The sequence below is a fragment of the Stegastes partitus genome, unplaced genomic scaffold, assembly GCF_000690725.1.
Source record: "Stegastes partitus isolate 25-593 unplaced genomic scaffold, Stegastes_partitus-1.0.2 Scaffold393, whole genome shotgun sequence".
In the NCBI taxonomy this organism is placed as follows: domain Eukaryota; kingdom Metazoa; phylum Chordata; class Actinopteri; family Pomacentridae; genus Stegastes; species Stegastes partitus.
The window spans coordinates 401332-419795 of NW_007578124.1; the positions used below are offsets into that span (position 1 = coordinate 401332).

The 18464-nt window shown below is 45.8% G+C and overlaps 2 protein-coding genes across 2 annotated transcripts; one reads left to right on the forward strand and one right to left on the reverse strand.

The window, feature by feature from the left end:
• The first annotated feature begins 804 nt into the window (after positions 1-804).
• LOC103359754 (outer dense fiber protein 2-like) lies at positions 805-18427 on the forward strand. The gene is made up of 18 exons (XM_008285266.1): positions 805-959; positions 1042-1159; positions 1232-1363; positions 1528-1602; positions 1824-1895; positions 1975-2091; positions 2182-2367; positions 2465-2574; positions 2678-2813; positions 3137-3247; positions 3762-3866; positions 4231-4389; positions 4808-4908; positions 4983-5145; positions 5662-5787; positions 5909-5926; positions 16915-17203; positions 17301-18427. The coding sequence occupies exons 1-18, from the start codon at positions 805-807 to the stop codon at positions 17708-17710; spliced, it is 2583 nt and encodes an 860-aa protein (XP_008283488.1). The 3' UTR covers positions 17711-18427.
• LOC103359753 (protein CYR61-like) lies at positions 8594-10708 on the reverse strand. The gene is made up of 5 exons (XM_008285265.1): positions 10553-10708; positions 10237-10444; positions 9802-10152; positions 9471-9661; positions 8594-9370 (listed from the first exon to the last, which is right to left on the reverse strand). The coding sequence occupies exons 1-5, from the start codon at positions 10592-10594 to the stop codon at positions 9080-9082; spliced, it is 1083 nt and encodes a 360-aa protein (XP_008283487.1). The 5' UTR covers positions 10595-10708; the 3' UTR covers positions 8594-9079.
• Positions 18428-18464: the final 37 nt, after the last annotated feature.

Genomic DNA, 18464 nt, shown 5'->3' on the forward strand with positions numbered 1-18464 from the left:
GATTGTTGTTGTTGTGGCAGTAAACTTCCTGTTCGTTTCTATGGTTTCAACCAATCGCTTTGCTCTCCTTCGCTCATTGGCTGCTCGTCGCTGTAATCAAACTTAGTCCCGCCTATTTTGCGCTCAGAGAGCAAATCAGCAGCGAGTAAATAGGTCGGTGTCGTGACGTCGCCTCGAAGCCAACCAATCCGGTTCAAATCCTCAAGAGGAGGCTCTCCGGTTTGGAGCGGCGTTACTCGGAGCGGTCACAAGGCGAGAGCGTAAGTCATGTTTACATGTTCAGAGGCGTTATTTATGAAGCTGTTACCGGGTTTTAGCTCCAGGAATCAAAATGGAGACGCCGTTATGGCTCTGCTTGGTGGAATTAACTAAATCCTGCTGTGTTTAGTGTGACGCTGAGCAGCCACTTCAGCTGCTCTGTTGCTATGCAGAGAGCTCAGGTCGCGTCTTAACGACTGGCTTCCTGCCTGTAGTGAGTGAGCAGTGTGTTTAAATACCACATTAGTGTACACTCTGGTACTCTTCTTTATTTGAACTCTGACTTGCACTATGTGTTGAATATGCATATAAACTCATTTTAATCCTTTTGAAATTAATTGTATTTTTTAAGAGTTTATTTGTATTGTACTGCTGCGGGATGCCACACAAGTTTGATTGTATTTTGTACAATGATAATAAAGCATCTATCTATCTATCTATCTATCTATCTATCTATCTATCTATCTATCTATCTATCTATCTATCTATCTATCTATCTATCTATAATCTATCTATATCTCTGTTGTTGTGTCTGCAGTACGAGGCATGTCTCCAGAGGATGAACTCCAGAGTCCCCCCCTTGGTTTCAGCTCTGATCTCGCTCTGAGTCGTGGTGATCTCGACAGCAGTCATGATCCGGGGAGAAGGACCAGAGCGCGCAGCAGCCTCCCAACAAGAACCCCAGAGTCTGAGATCCACAGGTGAGGTCCTGTGATGCATGGACATTTGAACATCCAGCCTGGTCAGTTGAAACGATTTCTTGCTTTCCTGTTTCTCATGCAGCCATGGAGCCGACGGGAAGAGCCCTTTCCTGAAAATCCTGGTGGATGCAGAAGCAGCTGCCACCTCTGCAGCCATACAGCTCGTGTCTTTTAAAGATGCCATGGAGGATGAATTTGCTGTAGGTTTGCAAACGTCATTAAGCTTCACATTCCCCCGCCAAATATTTTAACAGCTTTTTCTGTCAATTAAGGATTGGAGACAGCCTGCGAAAGATAAGCGCCGAGTTGCAAGACAGAGAGGGCTGTTGCTGGAGAAGTTGGAGGATTTCAGAAGAATAAATAAGTCAGTGCGACAGAAACTGAAACAGCTCCAGGATGCAGAGGTTGGTTGCTACGCTAGATCAGTTATGGATGAATTCATCTAGATTTGTAGTTACTTTAAGTTCATGACAGCAAATGCAACACTCAGACTTACACTGTTGGAAATATGTGAACATTAGTTTTTAATATATTCTTAACTTGTTTTATGACTTCTGTCCTTCTACAGGCTGATCGAATTGATGCAGACCAACAGATTGACATCTTACTGAAGAGGATCACGCAGGCTGAAAGTGAAAATGAGGTGCGTTTATTACTTTGATGCAAAGGCACAAAGGAAAGACAGTTGATCTGAGTTTGTTTTATGGCAGGTTCGGATGATTCAGTCGGTAAACGCTGCTCAAATGAATGTCACAGACACATCGGTCCTGATGTTAGAATAGACAGATGCTCTAGATCACACTCTAGAGAAATTCTAAAGTGATGATTCTCCAACATGCTTCGATCCTCATGTCTCTCCCCAAGCATTTAAAAACCGATCTGAGTGAAGCTGAGAGAAAAGCCAAGGAGCTGATGGATCTCCGGAGAGATGAGCAGGTGAGGACGGCACGACTTTCAACGCAGATGTCTTGATAAATAAAGTGACTGCATTTTAAAACACGTACATCTTCCACAGGAGAACATGAAAAGTGCAGTTCACTCATCCAAGGCTGTGGAGGAAACTCGTGCTCACCTGCAGGGGCAGCTCCGCAACAAGGAAGCAGAAAACAACCGTCTGACTGTACAGCTACGGGTACAAACACCTCAACACCTGAACACAAACTGCTTTGAAAAGGTGCAAAAAGCACATTTTTACATTTGTGACTTCATGGTGTTTTTCCAGACTTTGGAGAGAACCCTGACGGAGCAAAAGATGGAGATCGATGACCTGAAAGCGTCCATCAGCTCTCTGACTGAGAAGGCAGCTCAGGACAAGGACTCTCTGAAGAAAGCCACCCGAGCTCAGAAGCTGAGAGCCGAGAGATTTGAAGCAGCTATTGAGAAATGCTACACGCAGCTGAGGGAGAAGGTCTGAAGTCCAGATGACTTTTGTTTGGGGTTTTGGAAGTAGAGTCTTCTCTAGTTGGCTTCAGGATCTTGCTTTGACTGTTGTGTCTGACACACAGGACGCTCAGCTGGCCAAAGCCCACTCAGAAAGAGAGTCCAGGAGGCGGCACAAGGAGCAGATGACGGATGAGAAAGACAAACTTGTTGCTCATGTAGAGCTGTTGGAGAGGTTGGTTGTTTCTCTGCTGCACACATCAAACAGTAGAAATCCATATGCATGTGTGGCAACTAACAGTTTTCACAGAGGAGCTGTTTGTTTACGTCCATTAAAGTCAAATTGCAGACCTGACAGCCAGGCTGCAGAAGCAGAGGGATGAGCTGACTGCGGCGAATGAAACTGTGATGCAACGGGTTGAAAAACTCAGCGCTGACAACGGAGACCTCAGCGTCAATAATGCAACGCTCCAGGTACAAGATGGCAAACAGCTTGCATGTGAGGGTCATTAAAACACTCGCATGAATGTGTTGCCTGTGGTGATTTAGTCATTTAGTAGGAAATGTGAAGATCTATGGTCATCCTGCAGGCTGCTGATCGCTGCTGCTAACTTGTAATGATGTCATTTTGCACTCACAGGATTACTGCTGAACACAAAGCAATTCTGCTCGATTGTCATTGTTGCTGGAAGCCACACACTTTTACACACCACCATAGTTTTTAGGACTGGGCAGAACACTCTGTCGCTGATATTAGTTCTGTCACTAACATGATGTACGTTGCTCTGTGCTTTCAGGCCTCCGTTGCTCAGTTGGAGCAGCAGCTTGCTGATTATGAGTCGGCCCTCGTGGAGGAGAAGATTGTCTCTCAGGAGAAGAAACATGAAGCTGAACGGTGCCAGTATCAGGTTGGTTACTGAACATTTCCTTGTTTCCTTCACTTTTTGTAGACTTGCAGTCTGTAAACATTTGTAGATTATGTAGAAAAATGAGACCTATTAATGACATTTGAGCCACACAAAACAACTTTTAGGAGAATTTCTGAATAAACTGAGAACACTTGGACGTGTTACCAACAAACTACAACCTGCAGGAGTTTGATTTCCAGGCAGCGTCTTCGTCTTTCCTTCTTATGCAACAAACTGTCGTCTAACACTGTTTTCAGTTGTTTCTTGTGACTCTGTCTTTTGTGTTAAGCATCACTTCCTGTAGTAGTTGGAAAAGCTGTTTTGAAAAGCTCTGTACAAAGAGAATTGTAATCATCCGGATTTTATCTGCAGTCTGTCTCGTCCTTTGTGCGTAACACTGAATGTTGAACTGCTGAATTAATGATTCAGCAGTGAAACTAGTTTGCAGTTTCTGATTGTAGGGAAGGACAAAGCAGCTTTCATTATAATATTCTGTATTTTTCTTCCCCTCTAGGTTGCAGAGCTTCAAGCTGAGATTGATGATTTAAGGATAAAATATGCAAACCTTGTAAGAGAAACAGAGAAGGCACAAAATGGAAAAGAGACAGAAGTTGAGAAGGTACCACATTTTACTTTAATGTGCACACATCTTAATGACTAACGCTTGATGAATTTAACTCTTTCCTTTGTTCTTTTAACAACAAATGCTAACAGTGCTGTTGCAGTTTTTGCCAAGTGTTATCTATCTGTGCAGCGCTGCTTCTCCTGCTGCTGAACGGCCCGTCAGTACATTTGTTTTGCAGCTACATAGCATTCGTTGCACCTCAACCTGCATGCCTTTCAGCAAAGCGACAGTAATTCTGGGCAGCAAAATCCCAGTCTGGGTCGTGAAAATGGCATATTTTGCCCACTTAAAGACTTCTGCTCATCACTGTGTCTATCCCCAACACCTCACTCCTTGTGCCGACCCGTCTGGAGCCCAGGTGAGGCAGGAGCTGCAGGGCCGTGTGGACCAGCTGAAGGCTTATCCTGAGCTACTGAGTGCAGCTGAGCAGAGTCTCTTCGAGTGCCAGGAGAAGCTGCAACGCTCGGAGCGGAAGTGCGCCGAGAAGTCAGAGTCCGTTAGACAACTGCAGGTTAAGGTGTGCAACCCGAGCCGTCGTGGTCAGACGATGTACAAATGCAGTCATTTTCCTACATCGACCACTAGGCGGTAGTACAACCCCATGTGTCTGCTGGTGCGTCTCGTTTTCTGGTGCTGCTGTGAGTTTTGATGTTTGTGATGATGAACAGATGTGACTGCAGTGCAACATGTAGCTTGTAACCATCTGCACCGGTTTAGCCGTGATTGTGATTGTCCGTGCCGTGTCCGTCCGTTTCAGTCGCCCACGTGTTTCTACCAGAAATGTTTTACCCTGAAAACTGCCCGTTTGTGTTTGCAGTGTTGTGGGAGAAAGCATTGCACTAGCTGCTGTGTTGATCAGGTCTGCATGTGATGTGAATCCACTGTTTTGTGAAGCCACTGCAGGCATTTTATAACTTTACGTCTTCCGTGTACAGATGGATAGTCAAACCCAAATGCTGAGATCGTCTGTGGAGATGAAAGAGTCCATTCACGAGACCAACGTACAGCTGCAAGAAAACATCAGCTCTCTCCAAAAGTAAGATGTTGAATATGAAAGGTTTGTCTTCTCTGTACAGATTTAAACTTGTCTAACCTGTTGCGTCTTTGTAGAAGGATGGAGAAGCTGCAGCAGGAGAACCTGGAGCTTGTGCGGAGGCTGGCGGCTCAGGAGGAGGCTCTCAGCTACAGCAACCGGCAGCTGGACCAGCGTTCGTCAGAGTGTCAGGCCCTGAGCCGGCAGCTGGAGGCAGCGCTGTCGGATGTCAGACAACAGGTACGCCTCAGGAGTCGTCAGCTGGTGTCGAAGTAGGAAGGAATCAGATTGTAGGTGTAGTTTAGGTGTAAATGCACACACTGTCACCGCCAAACAACAACGAGAAAGCTTCTTATCTTTCTGGAAGTACTGGGAGGCAGCCAAGAAGATTACTACAAAATGTCATCAGTTGACTGCAGTGCAGATGTGCAGAGCTTAAGAAATGTATCAGACCTCCACCCAGTGTCAGGTTTATGAATTAACAGCATGTTTCTGTCATGGTTCATACACCAGCATGTAGGAGCTCTTTAACCAGAATGATGGTTTTAATGCTGAAATATAATTATTATTGTTATCCAGGAATTCTGTTTGTTTGTTTGATTTGCTGCCACATCTGTCTGTCTGTCTGTCTGTCTGTCTGTCTGTCTGTCTGTCTGTCTGTCTGTCTGTCTGTCTGTCTGTCTGTCTGTCTGTCTGTCTGTCTGCCTGTCTGTCTGTCCGTCTGTCTAACGTTTCACATCTTCCTCATGTGTCCAGGTCAGTAAGGTCAAAGACCAGGCTGTTTCCAGAGAAGAGGCGCTTCAGACAAAAGTCCTGGAGCTGGAGGCCGAGAACAGCAGAAGAGAAACCGAGCTGAGGCTTCTTCGCCAGAGCAAGCAAACCGTGAGCATCACCCTTTACTAAAATATAACCCAGAGCATGTGTGTTCAGACCAGAGCGAGCTTTTCCTAACATGAGGCGTGTTGTTGTGGAGGTAAAACCGTCCCCGTGTCTCGATCCGCAGGCGGAGAAACGCTTCGAGGTGCGTCTGAAGGACCTGCAGCTCAGCCTGGACCAGTCGGAGAGCCACAAGCAGAGCATCCAGAACTACGTGGACTTCCTCAAAAACTCTTACAAGACCATGTTCGACGAAGGACTGCAGACGTCGGGTTACGGATCATCGTATTTTCTAAAGTGATGACGGTTCACAGTCTGTTTTTATTTATTTTAATATTTAGTAATTTAAAACTTAGAATGGGAACTTTTTCAGAGAAGCGAAGTTAGTTAGCGTTAGTTTTTTTTTTTTTTAGATTTGGGGTCGTACCTACGTTTACACTGAGCTTTTGAGACTGTGAACTCCACAACACAAGTAGTCAGGACTTATTACTGCTGATGAGCCTAAACTCCAACTTTTGAACTTGTTCAGTGAGACCAAACAGTATGAAGCATAAATACGGTGTAAACACCTGCTTGTCATAGCACCATGTTAGATGCGCTGTTCAAGCCCATAAACAACACGGTGAATATGTGGTTTGCATTTCCCACTAAATTCAGACGTCTTTAAAGGGGCGTCCATCCAACTGGGGGAAGCTGCTGTTCTCCTTAAGTCTTGATTTGCCCACAGTGCATCATGTGTTTGGTGGATCTTTGTGCATCTGGTGATTGTTAGCCACCAAACATCGTGCCGGTGCTGAGGTCTGAGCTATAAAGCAGGATTCAAGGTTATCCAGGTACCTTTGGGTTTAATTCTGGGTTTTCAGGACTGTGATGGTGCTTTTACTGAACGCCTCACTGGCTCCTTATGTTCCCAATATCAGCTCAGGGTGAATGAAAACAAATAAGAAAACACTGGAGCTGGTGCTCAGATGGTGACAGGACAGGATGAGAGTAGAGTCCTGTACCTGCCTGTCAGCATTTAGATTGTTGTTTTATGTGCTTTTTTTAAAAATAATTGTTTCGTCCTTGCTCCTAAATCTGTTTAACATCCCCAAGCAGCTGAAACAATGAGGCTAAAAGTGTCCAACACGCTTCAGGAAGATCGCCGTGAACGTGAGATTACTGAGGATGAGGATAAATCTTGTCTTACATTAAAAAGTTGAATCATAAACCAACATTTTAATACTTTTACATGATTAAAGTCCTACAGATCACAGGAGGCAGTGAGATTTACCAGTTTATTAAGTCGTCGTCTTTTTAGCCTGTAATACAGATTTTAATTCACTGTATTGGTTTATGCCTGTACGTGGCTCTGAATGATCTGGTAGCAGCACCACTACCCAGCTAGATTCAGAAGCCCTGGGTTGACGTAGACAACCAGCTTCATGAGACCTCTTGGCCTGTTTTTATGTGTAGTGAAGCCAGAAACCCCAAAGTTCCCCTGGATAAGACGAACCTGCTTTGAAGGCCTCTGATGCCTTGTTTACCTGCTGAATGTGAAATACGCTCCACTTTGCTCCCATTCAAACCCACATAAATCTCCTCCTGACGTTTTATTGTTATCGCGCTTCAAACAAACCTGCATCTGTTTCTGCAGCGATGACAGAGAAGGTGTGGCGCATAATGGATGTGATGTGTTCTGGTTCTCAGCTGGACTGAGATGAATTGAGCTGAGAATCAGTTCTCCAGCTGTCAGTCGGAGGCTCAGGCCCTGAGGTTGCAGATATAATTGCTGAGGTACATAAAACACTGGAATATTTCCCAACCACTTTAAACCGTTACCGGCGGGCTGTGATGCTTTTGTGATGGAGGTTTTATCTGCCTGCAGCTCAGGGCCAAACACAAGATCTCAGGTATCTGCTGCAGCACCGGTCACACGTGAGCCGTGGTCGTCTCTCTGAGGTTGTACGTTCTCCTTCCACCGCTGCTGCTGTATCTGGCAATAAACTACTGTGTGTTCCTGCAACCGACGTACTCCCTCGAGTGAGCCGGGCTCCTCTCAGGTTCTCAGAGACAAAGCTCTATTGTGTTCTCCGTCAGGGGATGGAACCATTTCATCTGTGCGTGCGTCAGAACCCTGTTTTTCCTCGTGCTCTCTGGGTCCTGCCCGCTTACGTAACTCTGTTGATCACTTTGGGAATTCGCTTTTCTCTGCTGTTTACTGGGAAAAAGAAAACCTGACCTCTGACTTTTGGCAGTTTGGTCGGTATCACAGTTCAGCACCGTGACGATCACGCCCCGAACTTATCCGTGCTCATTAGGCTCCGATGAGCTGAATGACCCACTTGTGTTGCGTTCAAGGCGCTGCAGAGGCAATTATCAAAAACAAACAAACATTTTCTCTCACGGTTCGCTGAGGGGTGTGTACGCTCTGCTGGATGGAAAATCAGCCCTGGTTATAAAGTCATATTTCAGATTTGCAGCTCGTTGCTGCTGAACGACTTCAGGATTCGGGGGTTTGTCTTTCGTTCTGTAAATGTCTGTGGAAAGTTTAGATGATCTTTGTAAGCCTATAGCTTCTTCATTAAACAGAATTGTGCAGCATCTGCCCAGCAGCAGGGAAACCACTCAGAGGTTTACGTTATAGCCGTTCCCTAAAGTATTAAGCAACATGTAGGTCCTGTCAGAAGTGGGTCAGCCAGATGCTGAGGAAACCGAATCGCTTATTTCCTACTGAACATTGTTACACAAGCCAGTTTTTTTTTTTATGATTATCCCAGCGGTGAAGCCTATATGTTCTTTTTTCCATTAAGTAACACACATTGGCAAGCTGTTCAGTTTTCTTTCTATTTATTAGACAAACATTGAATCATGAACATTTACAAAGAGGCAGTTCGTCGACCAGTTTGCATACAGAAGCGTTTGTGACCGGCCTTTAGTCAAAGTTCTGGTTATTTTTTTGCACAGACAAGCAAGTGTAGAGATGATAAACTGTACAATATTCCATCATTAACATTAAATATAACAATACATTAAGCAATATATGAAACATAAATCCTTATAAATAAAATCAACAAGTACAGTAAATCAACAGGAACATGGCGACATGCTGCGTAAAGACGCATCCATTAGCTGCCAGAGTTTGTTTGGGTTTTTTTATGTCGTTTCCATGTTGTCGGGATTTGTGGAGAGAGGCTTAAATATGTTGATGTGAAGTTTTGGTTTAACTAAAGCAGCTTCCCAAAGAAGCAAAACCTAAAAAGGCTCCAATGTTATGAAGCAGAATTCCTGAACAGCAGCGTTCCCTCCAGACGAGTCTCTACATCTTCAGTTTGTGGACGTCGTTGAAGAGTCTGTCGAGGTCGAGCGTCTTTTCGCAGTCGAGGCTGCACTTGCAGGACTCGACCATCATCACCATCCTCCTGAAGCCGTCTCCGTTCCTGCACTGGAATCGGACCGGCAGCGTCTGGGTCCTGTGCGGCCGGCAGCGTCGCCCGTCTGAGCAGGAGCCGCAGTACTTCGGCTGGAACTTCTTCAGGCTACGGCAGCCTGCGTAGGACAGTTTGACCGGGTGGCTGGCCTTCACCGCGTGGTTGCATTTCTGACCTTTCTGTAAGAGATCAAACAAAAAGGAGAGTTCATCTAACACCAACCGTATGGACCGACCCGTAGTGGAATAATGGATGCATACGTTCATCGGGGCGTCGTACCTTCAAGGTGAGCTGTTTGCAGGGCCGGACCTCACAGATCCGAGTTTCTTTCACCAGTTTGCAGCGGACGTTTCTGTTGGTCACTCTGGTGGAAATGCCGGCGCCGCAGGATTTGGAGCACGGTGACCAAGCTGTGGTTTGGGACACACACTGGACTCCTCTGGTAGTCGTTGGGCCGCTTAGATGACTTCCTGTTGAAGAGAAGAGGAAAATTAACAGACAAAACAACCGGCTATTCAAATGTAAGAAAAACCCTAAAGCACATGTCACGTTTCTGTGCATGTGGCTCCATCTTAAAGCTCCACCAGCGTCACTGGAGACGACTGCTCACCAGGAGAAGGTTCTGGATCTCCCCTCCACACAGGAGCCAACTCGTTCTTCCTAAGGAGGTCGTGTTCAGATGTTTTGTCTTTGCTGTTCTTTCTCCTGTTCTTCTTTGCACCGGAGCCGTCTGTCTTTGTGCCCTCGGGGCAGACAAGTTGCTCGCAGCACCGCCCCGGCACTTTGACCCGCCTCGGCTTGGCACAGCCCAGTTTGGGCAGCGACAGCTCGCGTGGACACAGCGACACGCACCCGACGGCGCCGTCCAGGCAGGTGCACTGGTGTTTGCAGTTTGGACGGAAGGTTTCTCCGTTCTGGTAGATCTTGCTGTTGTACTCACAAGTTCTCCCGTCTGATTTGGCTGCAGAAGAGCAACGGGGAGAGTTGGTGTGAAAAAAGATGAAACATATACAAGAAATAACATAAAGGAGAACAGGAAGCATACCTCGACAGATGCCCTTTGCTGAACCGCCTCCAAAGTTGCACTCCAGGCCCTTTGCGGTGTCACATGGCTGCGTCTTGCTGCAGTCCTCAAAGAGCTGCCGTGCACAAACCCTGCAGCATCCACAGTCACCGAGCACGAGGCCGACTCCGGCTGCACATCTGGGGACCTCTGGAGGACACCGGCAGTCCTCTGGACACGAGGCCGACACCTGAGACGAGGCAAAGCACGAGTCCCTGGTCAACGGCTTGTTTCAAAAGTTCTCCTTATGTAACTGTTGAAAGCTGTGGAATGAATGAATGAATGATGAGTTCCTCACCAGCGTGGCACACAGGAGCACCATGACAAAGACCTTCCACATCTTCAGGAGCTGCTGCGTCTTTCCTGAGTGACTAGAATCTCCTTCTGATCAAACAGACGCCTGCTCTCCCTCCGTCGGAGTCCCCATCTCCTTTTATTCACTCCCGGCAGATCTGACGTATGCACAGGCTGCAGAAGTGTCCCGAAACTATGAGAGGAATGTTTCTCCACACGTCCTCCCATAAAGCCCATAAGAAGTCCCCCGTCCTCCTCCTCCTCCTCCTCCCATTTAGCTCTGAGCGCCAAGAACCACCCAGCTCAGCTCAGCTCTGCCAGCGCCGCCGCTCCACTTTAACCGTGTCAGTCTTTATTTTCATTTCTTTCCTCCCATCGAGTGGAACCAGCAGCGGGTTTCATTGTTTACTGCTAAATGCGTTCTGAATTATCCCGCCACTCTTTTGTTCAACACTAATTGCTTTTCTATTCCTGCCTGCATTCTGTCTGGATGCCGTTTAGGTTCCTTTGTGTTGGTTGAATTCGTTATTCTGGGTGTTTTTATTAATGTTGTTTTGCTTCATTCTCAGCCAAGTCTGGAAAACTTAATCTAAATGAGATTCTACCTGCTGGAGATGCAGCGTGTGCTGATGTAAAGGGCAACAAGAAGCCTGAAATATTTCATCATCAGCCCCGTGCATGTGAGCGCAGCGCCTCCAGGGTCCAACATCGGGGCACCACAAGTTCTGACATAAATATTGAAGAGAAGCTACATACTTCTATGACCAAGTGCGTTTCTATCTCGGTTGAAGCCGTGTTTAGACTGCTGCACGTTGCCTGTGATCCGGGTTTGTGTATTCTAACTACGTCAGCGCTGAAAGTCAGAGGTGAGGTTCCCATCGGTCACCTACGAGGGTGTGGATGGATCAGAGTTCGGATCAGTATTTCAAAAAGCAGAGCAGAGCCTCCTGGAATGTTTGAACCTCAGGAATCCTTTGTTCAGTCAGACTGAGAGCGTCCAGAATGAGAAACACACACAGAAAAAGGGAAGAAAGAAAACTTAAGCAACGCCTAAAGCAACATTCCTCTCAGGATGAACACTGCAGGTTTCTTTGAAATAGTTGCCAGGATAAAAAAGCATCCTCTTCCATCCACATCAAAGAACAATGAAAATTATCAGGGAGAGATGCCTTTCCTTTCATTATAACCTGTGAGAACAAGAGGCAGAGCGGAGCCGGCTGGCACGGCCTCCGTCTTATCTAACGGAGGTTACAAAGGCCGGCTTGACTCGGCGCCAGGCCCAGCAGCCGGAGAGCGAACAAGCATGAGCCCGGCGCGTTCGCCGATGCCTGGAAATCGCTGACTGTTGTGGTTTTAGAGTGGAAACTTTCCCCTCCAAAGCTGTAATATAAAGAATTTGCAGAACCGTGTTAGGTAAGAGGAACACAGGATATAAAACGGGCAGCTGGAGGATCCTGGAACGGCTTTTTCGCATGTTCTGTTCCCACAGAGCAGCATGTAAAGTCTGATATGAGTGAGAAGACGTGTTGTTGTTTCCTGTTTCTGAATGTCAGAGCTCAGGGGGATAGTCGGTGATTAAGGGCACTACAGCTCGTTATCAAACCCAACAAAGTCATATTTGGCATTTCAGAAACACTCTTATACTTTGAGAGACGGATGAGAAGACTGATGCATGAGCTACGCTGGGATTCACATGATAAACGATTAAAAGGACAAAATCATATAAAGAGTTCATGATGGAGGGAAACGGTTCTGTCAGTAAACAAACCAGAGTTCAGCTGATGTATTCGTATCATCGACAACTTCAATCTACTTCTCAAACAAAAGCCTAATAAGCTGTGATAGCTTGTTCTGGCCAGAGGAGCAAATCAACACCGTTGAGCAAAGCTGAACCCGGCGTGGACGATTAACTCTAACAAACTTCAGACCCTGTAAGTTCAACCACAGCTGGAGGTGATTCAGTCGTTCTGAACAGATTCCTCTTCAACATTTCATACATTTGATTTGTGCCACTGTTCTGCCCCAGAAAGACAAAATAGTTTCTCCCAGTAGGTGCCGTGACTGGATCACATTTGGAGGCTGTTTTGTTGTTGTTGTGGTGGAGAGGAGGTCGGGGCAGATGGAAGACTTACAGAGCTCATGAGACACGAGAGTTGCACCACATAGAAGGTCTGACGTAGCTGGTTCCCTTCATGTGAGCTCGCTTGACTAAACCCCAGTCAGACATAACGAGCATCATGACAGCGGTTATCAACGTTCTGTAACTCTGTATGTGCTCCCGTAAAGGAGGACGTTTGAGGCGTCATGTGACTCATATTTTGCACAAATAAGAAAAACAAATCAGGACAACACTACCCATAAAGTCCACTGTACTGTGCAGGTTTATTGTACAAGCTTCACACTTGCATCTTTAAAGGAATCAGAAAGAAAGCAAACATGAGACCAGACATTTCCTGTAACGGCCATAAAATGTTTTACTTTGTTCAGTATGAACGAAAACATCCAGGTAATTAATTAGCAGCAGGTAATTAAACATCCTGGAGACTGTGGTGCAGCATCCGGCTCAAATGAACTGTCTGTGGGTTTCATACCAGATAGTTTAGTGATGCTGCATATATTCAGCAGAAAGAGAGAAAAACAGACAAAATCTGGGGTTCTAGTGCTGTGTGGCGTTCAGACTGGCTTCAGAGGATGGACAGGCAGAGATGCCTCCCAGCGGTGCTGCAGTGAGACGGGCGGGTCGCACTCGGCACCACCGACAGGAGCGTCTGTAGGAGCTGAAGGTCCAGCTCGCTGCATCATTTCTATAAACGCCTCCTTTCCTTTGTGTCTCGTTCTTCACACACTTCCTCTGAAACGCTCACACCTGGCTGAGCTTCTTTTCCGGGCTGCTGCATTCTGAATGATGTGAATTGTCATAAAGCCTCTCTGGAAAAACCAGTGGGCATGTGTTGTCAGTTTTTTGTGGTCTTCTAACAGAACCTTGTTGCGTAAGGGCAGCCATCCACACACAGTCTGACCTTTTAACACCTGACATTTAAAGGGCATCTTTCACCGACACTTTTCCTTCAGAAGCTGCTGAGATGCAGCAGCAGACGCTCGCTAACCGGAGCCTTTATTTCTCCTCCGTTTCAAATCATTATCGTTACAAAAAAAACCACTTGAAGGTAGCAGCAGAAGGCCGCGGCCTCGTTCACAGTCAGTAAACCGTTCTGCTGGGCAACAGTGTGTTTTCGCAGAACATGACGAAACAAGCCCGACAACCATCTCCTCGGGGAGCAGCCGTCCTCGTTAGCAGCGTGATTAGAGGGAGGTGAAGGTACTGAATGCACGTGCTCAGTCGGTTTGTGATTTATTCCAGGTTTACTGGAGCGATATTCTCTGTTCTCTGTGCATTTATGAACTCTGATGCTTTGTTGTCTGTTTTCTGTGCAAAGCAGTGAATAGTTATCACAAGTCATGTAGCTGCTGCTGCCTTCCTAACACTTCATGTCAACTTCATTCATAGAACTGTTAACTTCACAGTCTGGGACACTAATCAGTATCCTGTTATGACTCATGGGTCCTCTGAGCTGACTAATGATGATGCACTGGCACAGCTGCACCACATTCAGACGGAGGTGGAAACACATTGATTCCAACCGTTGCAGCTTCTAGTTTGCAGATTTTAAAAACAAGACAAACTCAGGAAAGTTTATAAAATACAAAACCGGCTCAACCTCGGCCAGCTAAAACATGAACATACCTCTCACTAGTTGAAGCACCAGTCATAATAATTCAAACAGATGATGCATAAACAACATGACAGCCCAGAGAGTTCAGCTTCCTGACAGCCTGGTGGATGAAGTGTCCATAAGTCTGCTGGTCCTGGCCTTCAGACTCCACAGATATATGAGTAATAATATTTTGTCCATTGAAAAAAATACGATAAACGTTATTGATTCCTCACACGTTACAGCAGCTGGATGCAGATAAGGCGTCAAAAGGAAGGACAAGAAATGATAGAAGTGGTGCCGTAACTTGCTGCCACTCATGCACGACACCAGGATGTAAAACAAGCAAAAATACTGGTTTATAGATTAAATAGTTCAAGTCTCAGTGTTGTCAATGATTAAAACTCAACAAACTCATTTCTGTGTCTCAAAGTTATTGTTTTCCATGACAGTAATCCTGCTCAGCTGCTTTTCTAGGTTGTGCAGATCTATGAAGTCCACCAGCTCACCTGTGTTTCTGATCAAACTCTGCAAATCTGCTCCACACGACACAATGGCAAGATTTCTATATGATGTTGGAGTAATTCAGTCACACATGTTCAAACCAGAACTGGTTCTGAAGAAGAACAGGGATACAGAAAGCTCTGCCTGCAAACACACAGGACTGCTTCCTTCAGTTTGGTACATATGAAACCCTGGAAGTCTGAATCTGAACCATATCTAGTTCGCTGTAGTTTCAGTGTGGAGATGTTTCAACACAGTGAGGACGGCTTATTTCACAAAGAACATCATTTGGACACGTTAGCAAGTTTAAAAGCTTGATTTTCTTTTAGCAGAGGGTCTTTAAACTAATTTGGTTTTGAATCTTTCCAAAGCAGCAACAGGCTGATAACTCAGAACAAATGGACCGATGTGCAGACTTCTCATGTGAACACACCTGGACCATAGTGTTCTTAGTATTCACAGTCTGGCCATCGGGAAAGAACGACACAAGAGGTTGTGGCTCCTGTTTTCTGCTTTGTTTTGGCCATTTTTTTGGTCGTTCTTATTTCTTTAGTCATTTTCTTCTTTGCACCTAATAAATAGTATTTGTTTTTTCTTTTCTCAAATCAATTTTCTCATTTTTTCAGTTTAATTATTATTATTTCTGTATGTCTACAACATCATCCTTGATATTTGACTCCTCGTTCCATTTAATAATTTCTTTTCTTTTTCATTTTATTACTCAATTTTCTATTTTTTAAAATCTATTTCGTATATGTATATGTATATATGATTAATATGATCCTTAATATTTGATACTGACGGTATTGTTCCTGATATTCAACCATTATGCCGTTTTTTCCTTCTTTTTTGCCATTCTTTTGTTGTTCTTATCATCTTAGTAATTTTACTCATTCTAAATCACAAGTTGTGTTTTGTTTCTTTAATTTTCTTAGTCAATTAAAAAAAAGTTTGTTTATTTTAATTGCACCATCTGTTATTTCTAACCTGGTATTAACACTTCGTTTTACTCATTTCACTAAATAAATGTATTTTTTCGTTTTAATTCTGTTACTAAACTTTCTCTATTTTATTTTTATTTAATTTAACTGTTGATGAATCTGACATCCAGGTCAGTGTTGAACTGATTTAAACTGAACTGAACTGATTCCTGTGATTTGCACAACAGGTAAATCTATTTTGTTTAACCATAAAACATTTTGAAAAAAAGAATAAAGATGTAAATATCCGAGTGGAAACGGGAACAGTGAGGAGCAACAGCGCCACCCAGCGTTCTGGACGGGAACAGCGCTCCACCTGCGCAGAGCGACAACTCCGGCACCGGGGCGGCCAAAGCGAGGAAAGTCGGACAGGTTGGACCTTTTCCTGATATCGTGGCAGAGATTTGGGCTCGAACTCAGACCGAGTGTCCCCGGACAGCCGTGAGAGGCCGCAGGGAGCGTAAAGGACGAATCCGCTGCGCGTAATTCTCTCTTCTCTCGTCGACCGACTTAAACCTCGACGCACAATCAGGAAGTCCGGGGATTTTTTTTTTTTTTTTTCAGTTCTCAAAAGTTGAATGGACAGTGGATACGGTAGTTTTTAACGACGGATTATGAGGTGCGACATACTTTGACGCGTAAACTTTATCCATCGGTGCCGTTTATTTCACTTTTACGCGCGTATCAACCGATCTGAGCCTTCAGTCGTCACCCGGAACGCCTGGATTTGACTCTGCTGCTCAGAGGGATGGATGCTCCTCACCTCACTGAAGATGAAATGGCAGAGATAAAGAAAGACGTGAGTATCATTCGTCAGACAAAAGCAGGCATGTAGATTTAAAACCGTTTTGTGATAAGGTGCTAAAGGGAAATAGAGCGATTCACTGATCACATATTTGTACTTTGTTTGGCGTTAAAGGCCTGTGAAAGTAGGAAATTCCCCACCACACCCTCAGTGTGACCACATCACAGTCAGTCCTCAAGATTTAACACTGAAACAGCAGACTGGAGGTTTAGTGAACTTTTCTGTAACTTGGTAAAGAGGTGAAACCAGGAGCCTTAAAGAGCAGAACCGGACCGGGTCACCGCCTGCTCCAGTCTTTAAGAGAAAAAGTGTAGATGCTCACCTTGTTCTTGTCCTCTCCTTCATGGCTGCCTTGGACCTCCAGGTGCTGACCCGGCTGCGGCACTACCTCTGTGACAAGATTAAAGCGGACCGCCACCTGGACTACCTCCGTTCCCGCAGGATCCTGACGCGAGACGACGCTGAGGAGATCAGCTGCAGGACCACGCAGACCAAGAGGTCGGCCATGCTGCTGGACATCCTGGCCGAGAACCCCCGCGGCCTGGACGCCCTCATCGACTCCATCCGGCAGATGCGCACGCAAAACTTCATCATCGCCAAGATCACAGACGAGGTGCAGAAGGCCAAAAACGAGAAGATCGAGTCTCTCAGAGGTCAGTGGGCCGAGTCAGAGAGTCTCTTACATGTGTGGCTTGTTCTTGATGTTCTGATCTCATCCCTGTTCTCCTGGTTTCTCTGGTTTCTCAACAGCAGGCGTCTCCAGTTCCTCATCCGACTGCACCTTCAGCCCTTCGAGCTCAACCAGCGACTTCCCCACGACGTTTTCCACCAACTCCACCCTCCTCCTCCACCCAGACGGAGAGCGAAGTCCCTCCACGTCAGACGTGGCGGGCTCGCTCAATCTGCCGTCCATACAGAAAGGCGGAAACCTGCCCTCCGTGAGCGGCGCCAGCTTCGCCGCAGTGTCCTCCACAACCTCCTCCAGCCTCCCGAAGCCCGGAGACCCCGGAGCGCCCGCGCTGCCGGACGAGGTGATGGTGGAGTCCCCCTCCAACATCGACGCCGGGGCGGCGGGCTGCACCAGCAGCGGAGGGGACCCCAATTTCCAGCCCCTCCGGTCGCGCTCGCTCACGCCGACGTCGCACAGGAGCATCTTCTAACAAACAGTTAAAGGGACGAATCCTCAGCTCTTGGTGCTCCTCGTTCCTTAGATCAGACAGTTTGTGAGAAGTGGCTGCAGGTGGGATGAGCTACATGTTACCAGTCAGCTTTGTAAAGGGGAACATGTTGGGTCGGGTCATGATGCAAGGATGCTGGTGCCAGTTGGTTACAGTAGTTTTGGTGAGAGGCTAAAATAACTTTGACTATATATATATGTGTGTGTGTCTTTTCTACAAAGGTTTAAAATGTGCAAGAAACTAAATAAAACAGCTTGAAAAGGAAGAAATATCATGTAAACTGTCTCATCAGAGGATCTGTGTGTGTGTGCGTAGCTCTGTGTAGCTTTCAATACCTGACAGATTTATTTAAAGACAAACTGAATCATGGTTCGATTCTCAGTAAGAAAATGTTACTGACAATCTGTAATATTTCAACTCTTCCTCTGGTATGAAACGCCTGATAGACTTCTATAACTGGAATGACTGCCTCAGATCGTGTCCGTGTGTGTTTGATGAGCCGCTCTGCCTTTGACCAAATGTTTTCGATGCATCAAGTCAATGAGATTTGTTTTTTTCACATTTTTTTGTCACTACAGAAGTCTTGAATCACAAAGCGTAATGTGAAATCCTGCTTGTCTCTTCCTCCGCTGGTCGTGTACGATGATCTGTTGTGTATGAAAGCTTTTATATATAAATTTAAACCTGTGTTTTTCACTGGATACTGTGTGATTTATTGGATAATAAGCAAAACTTG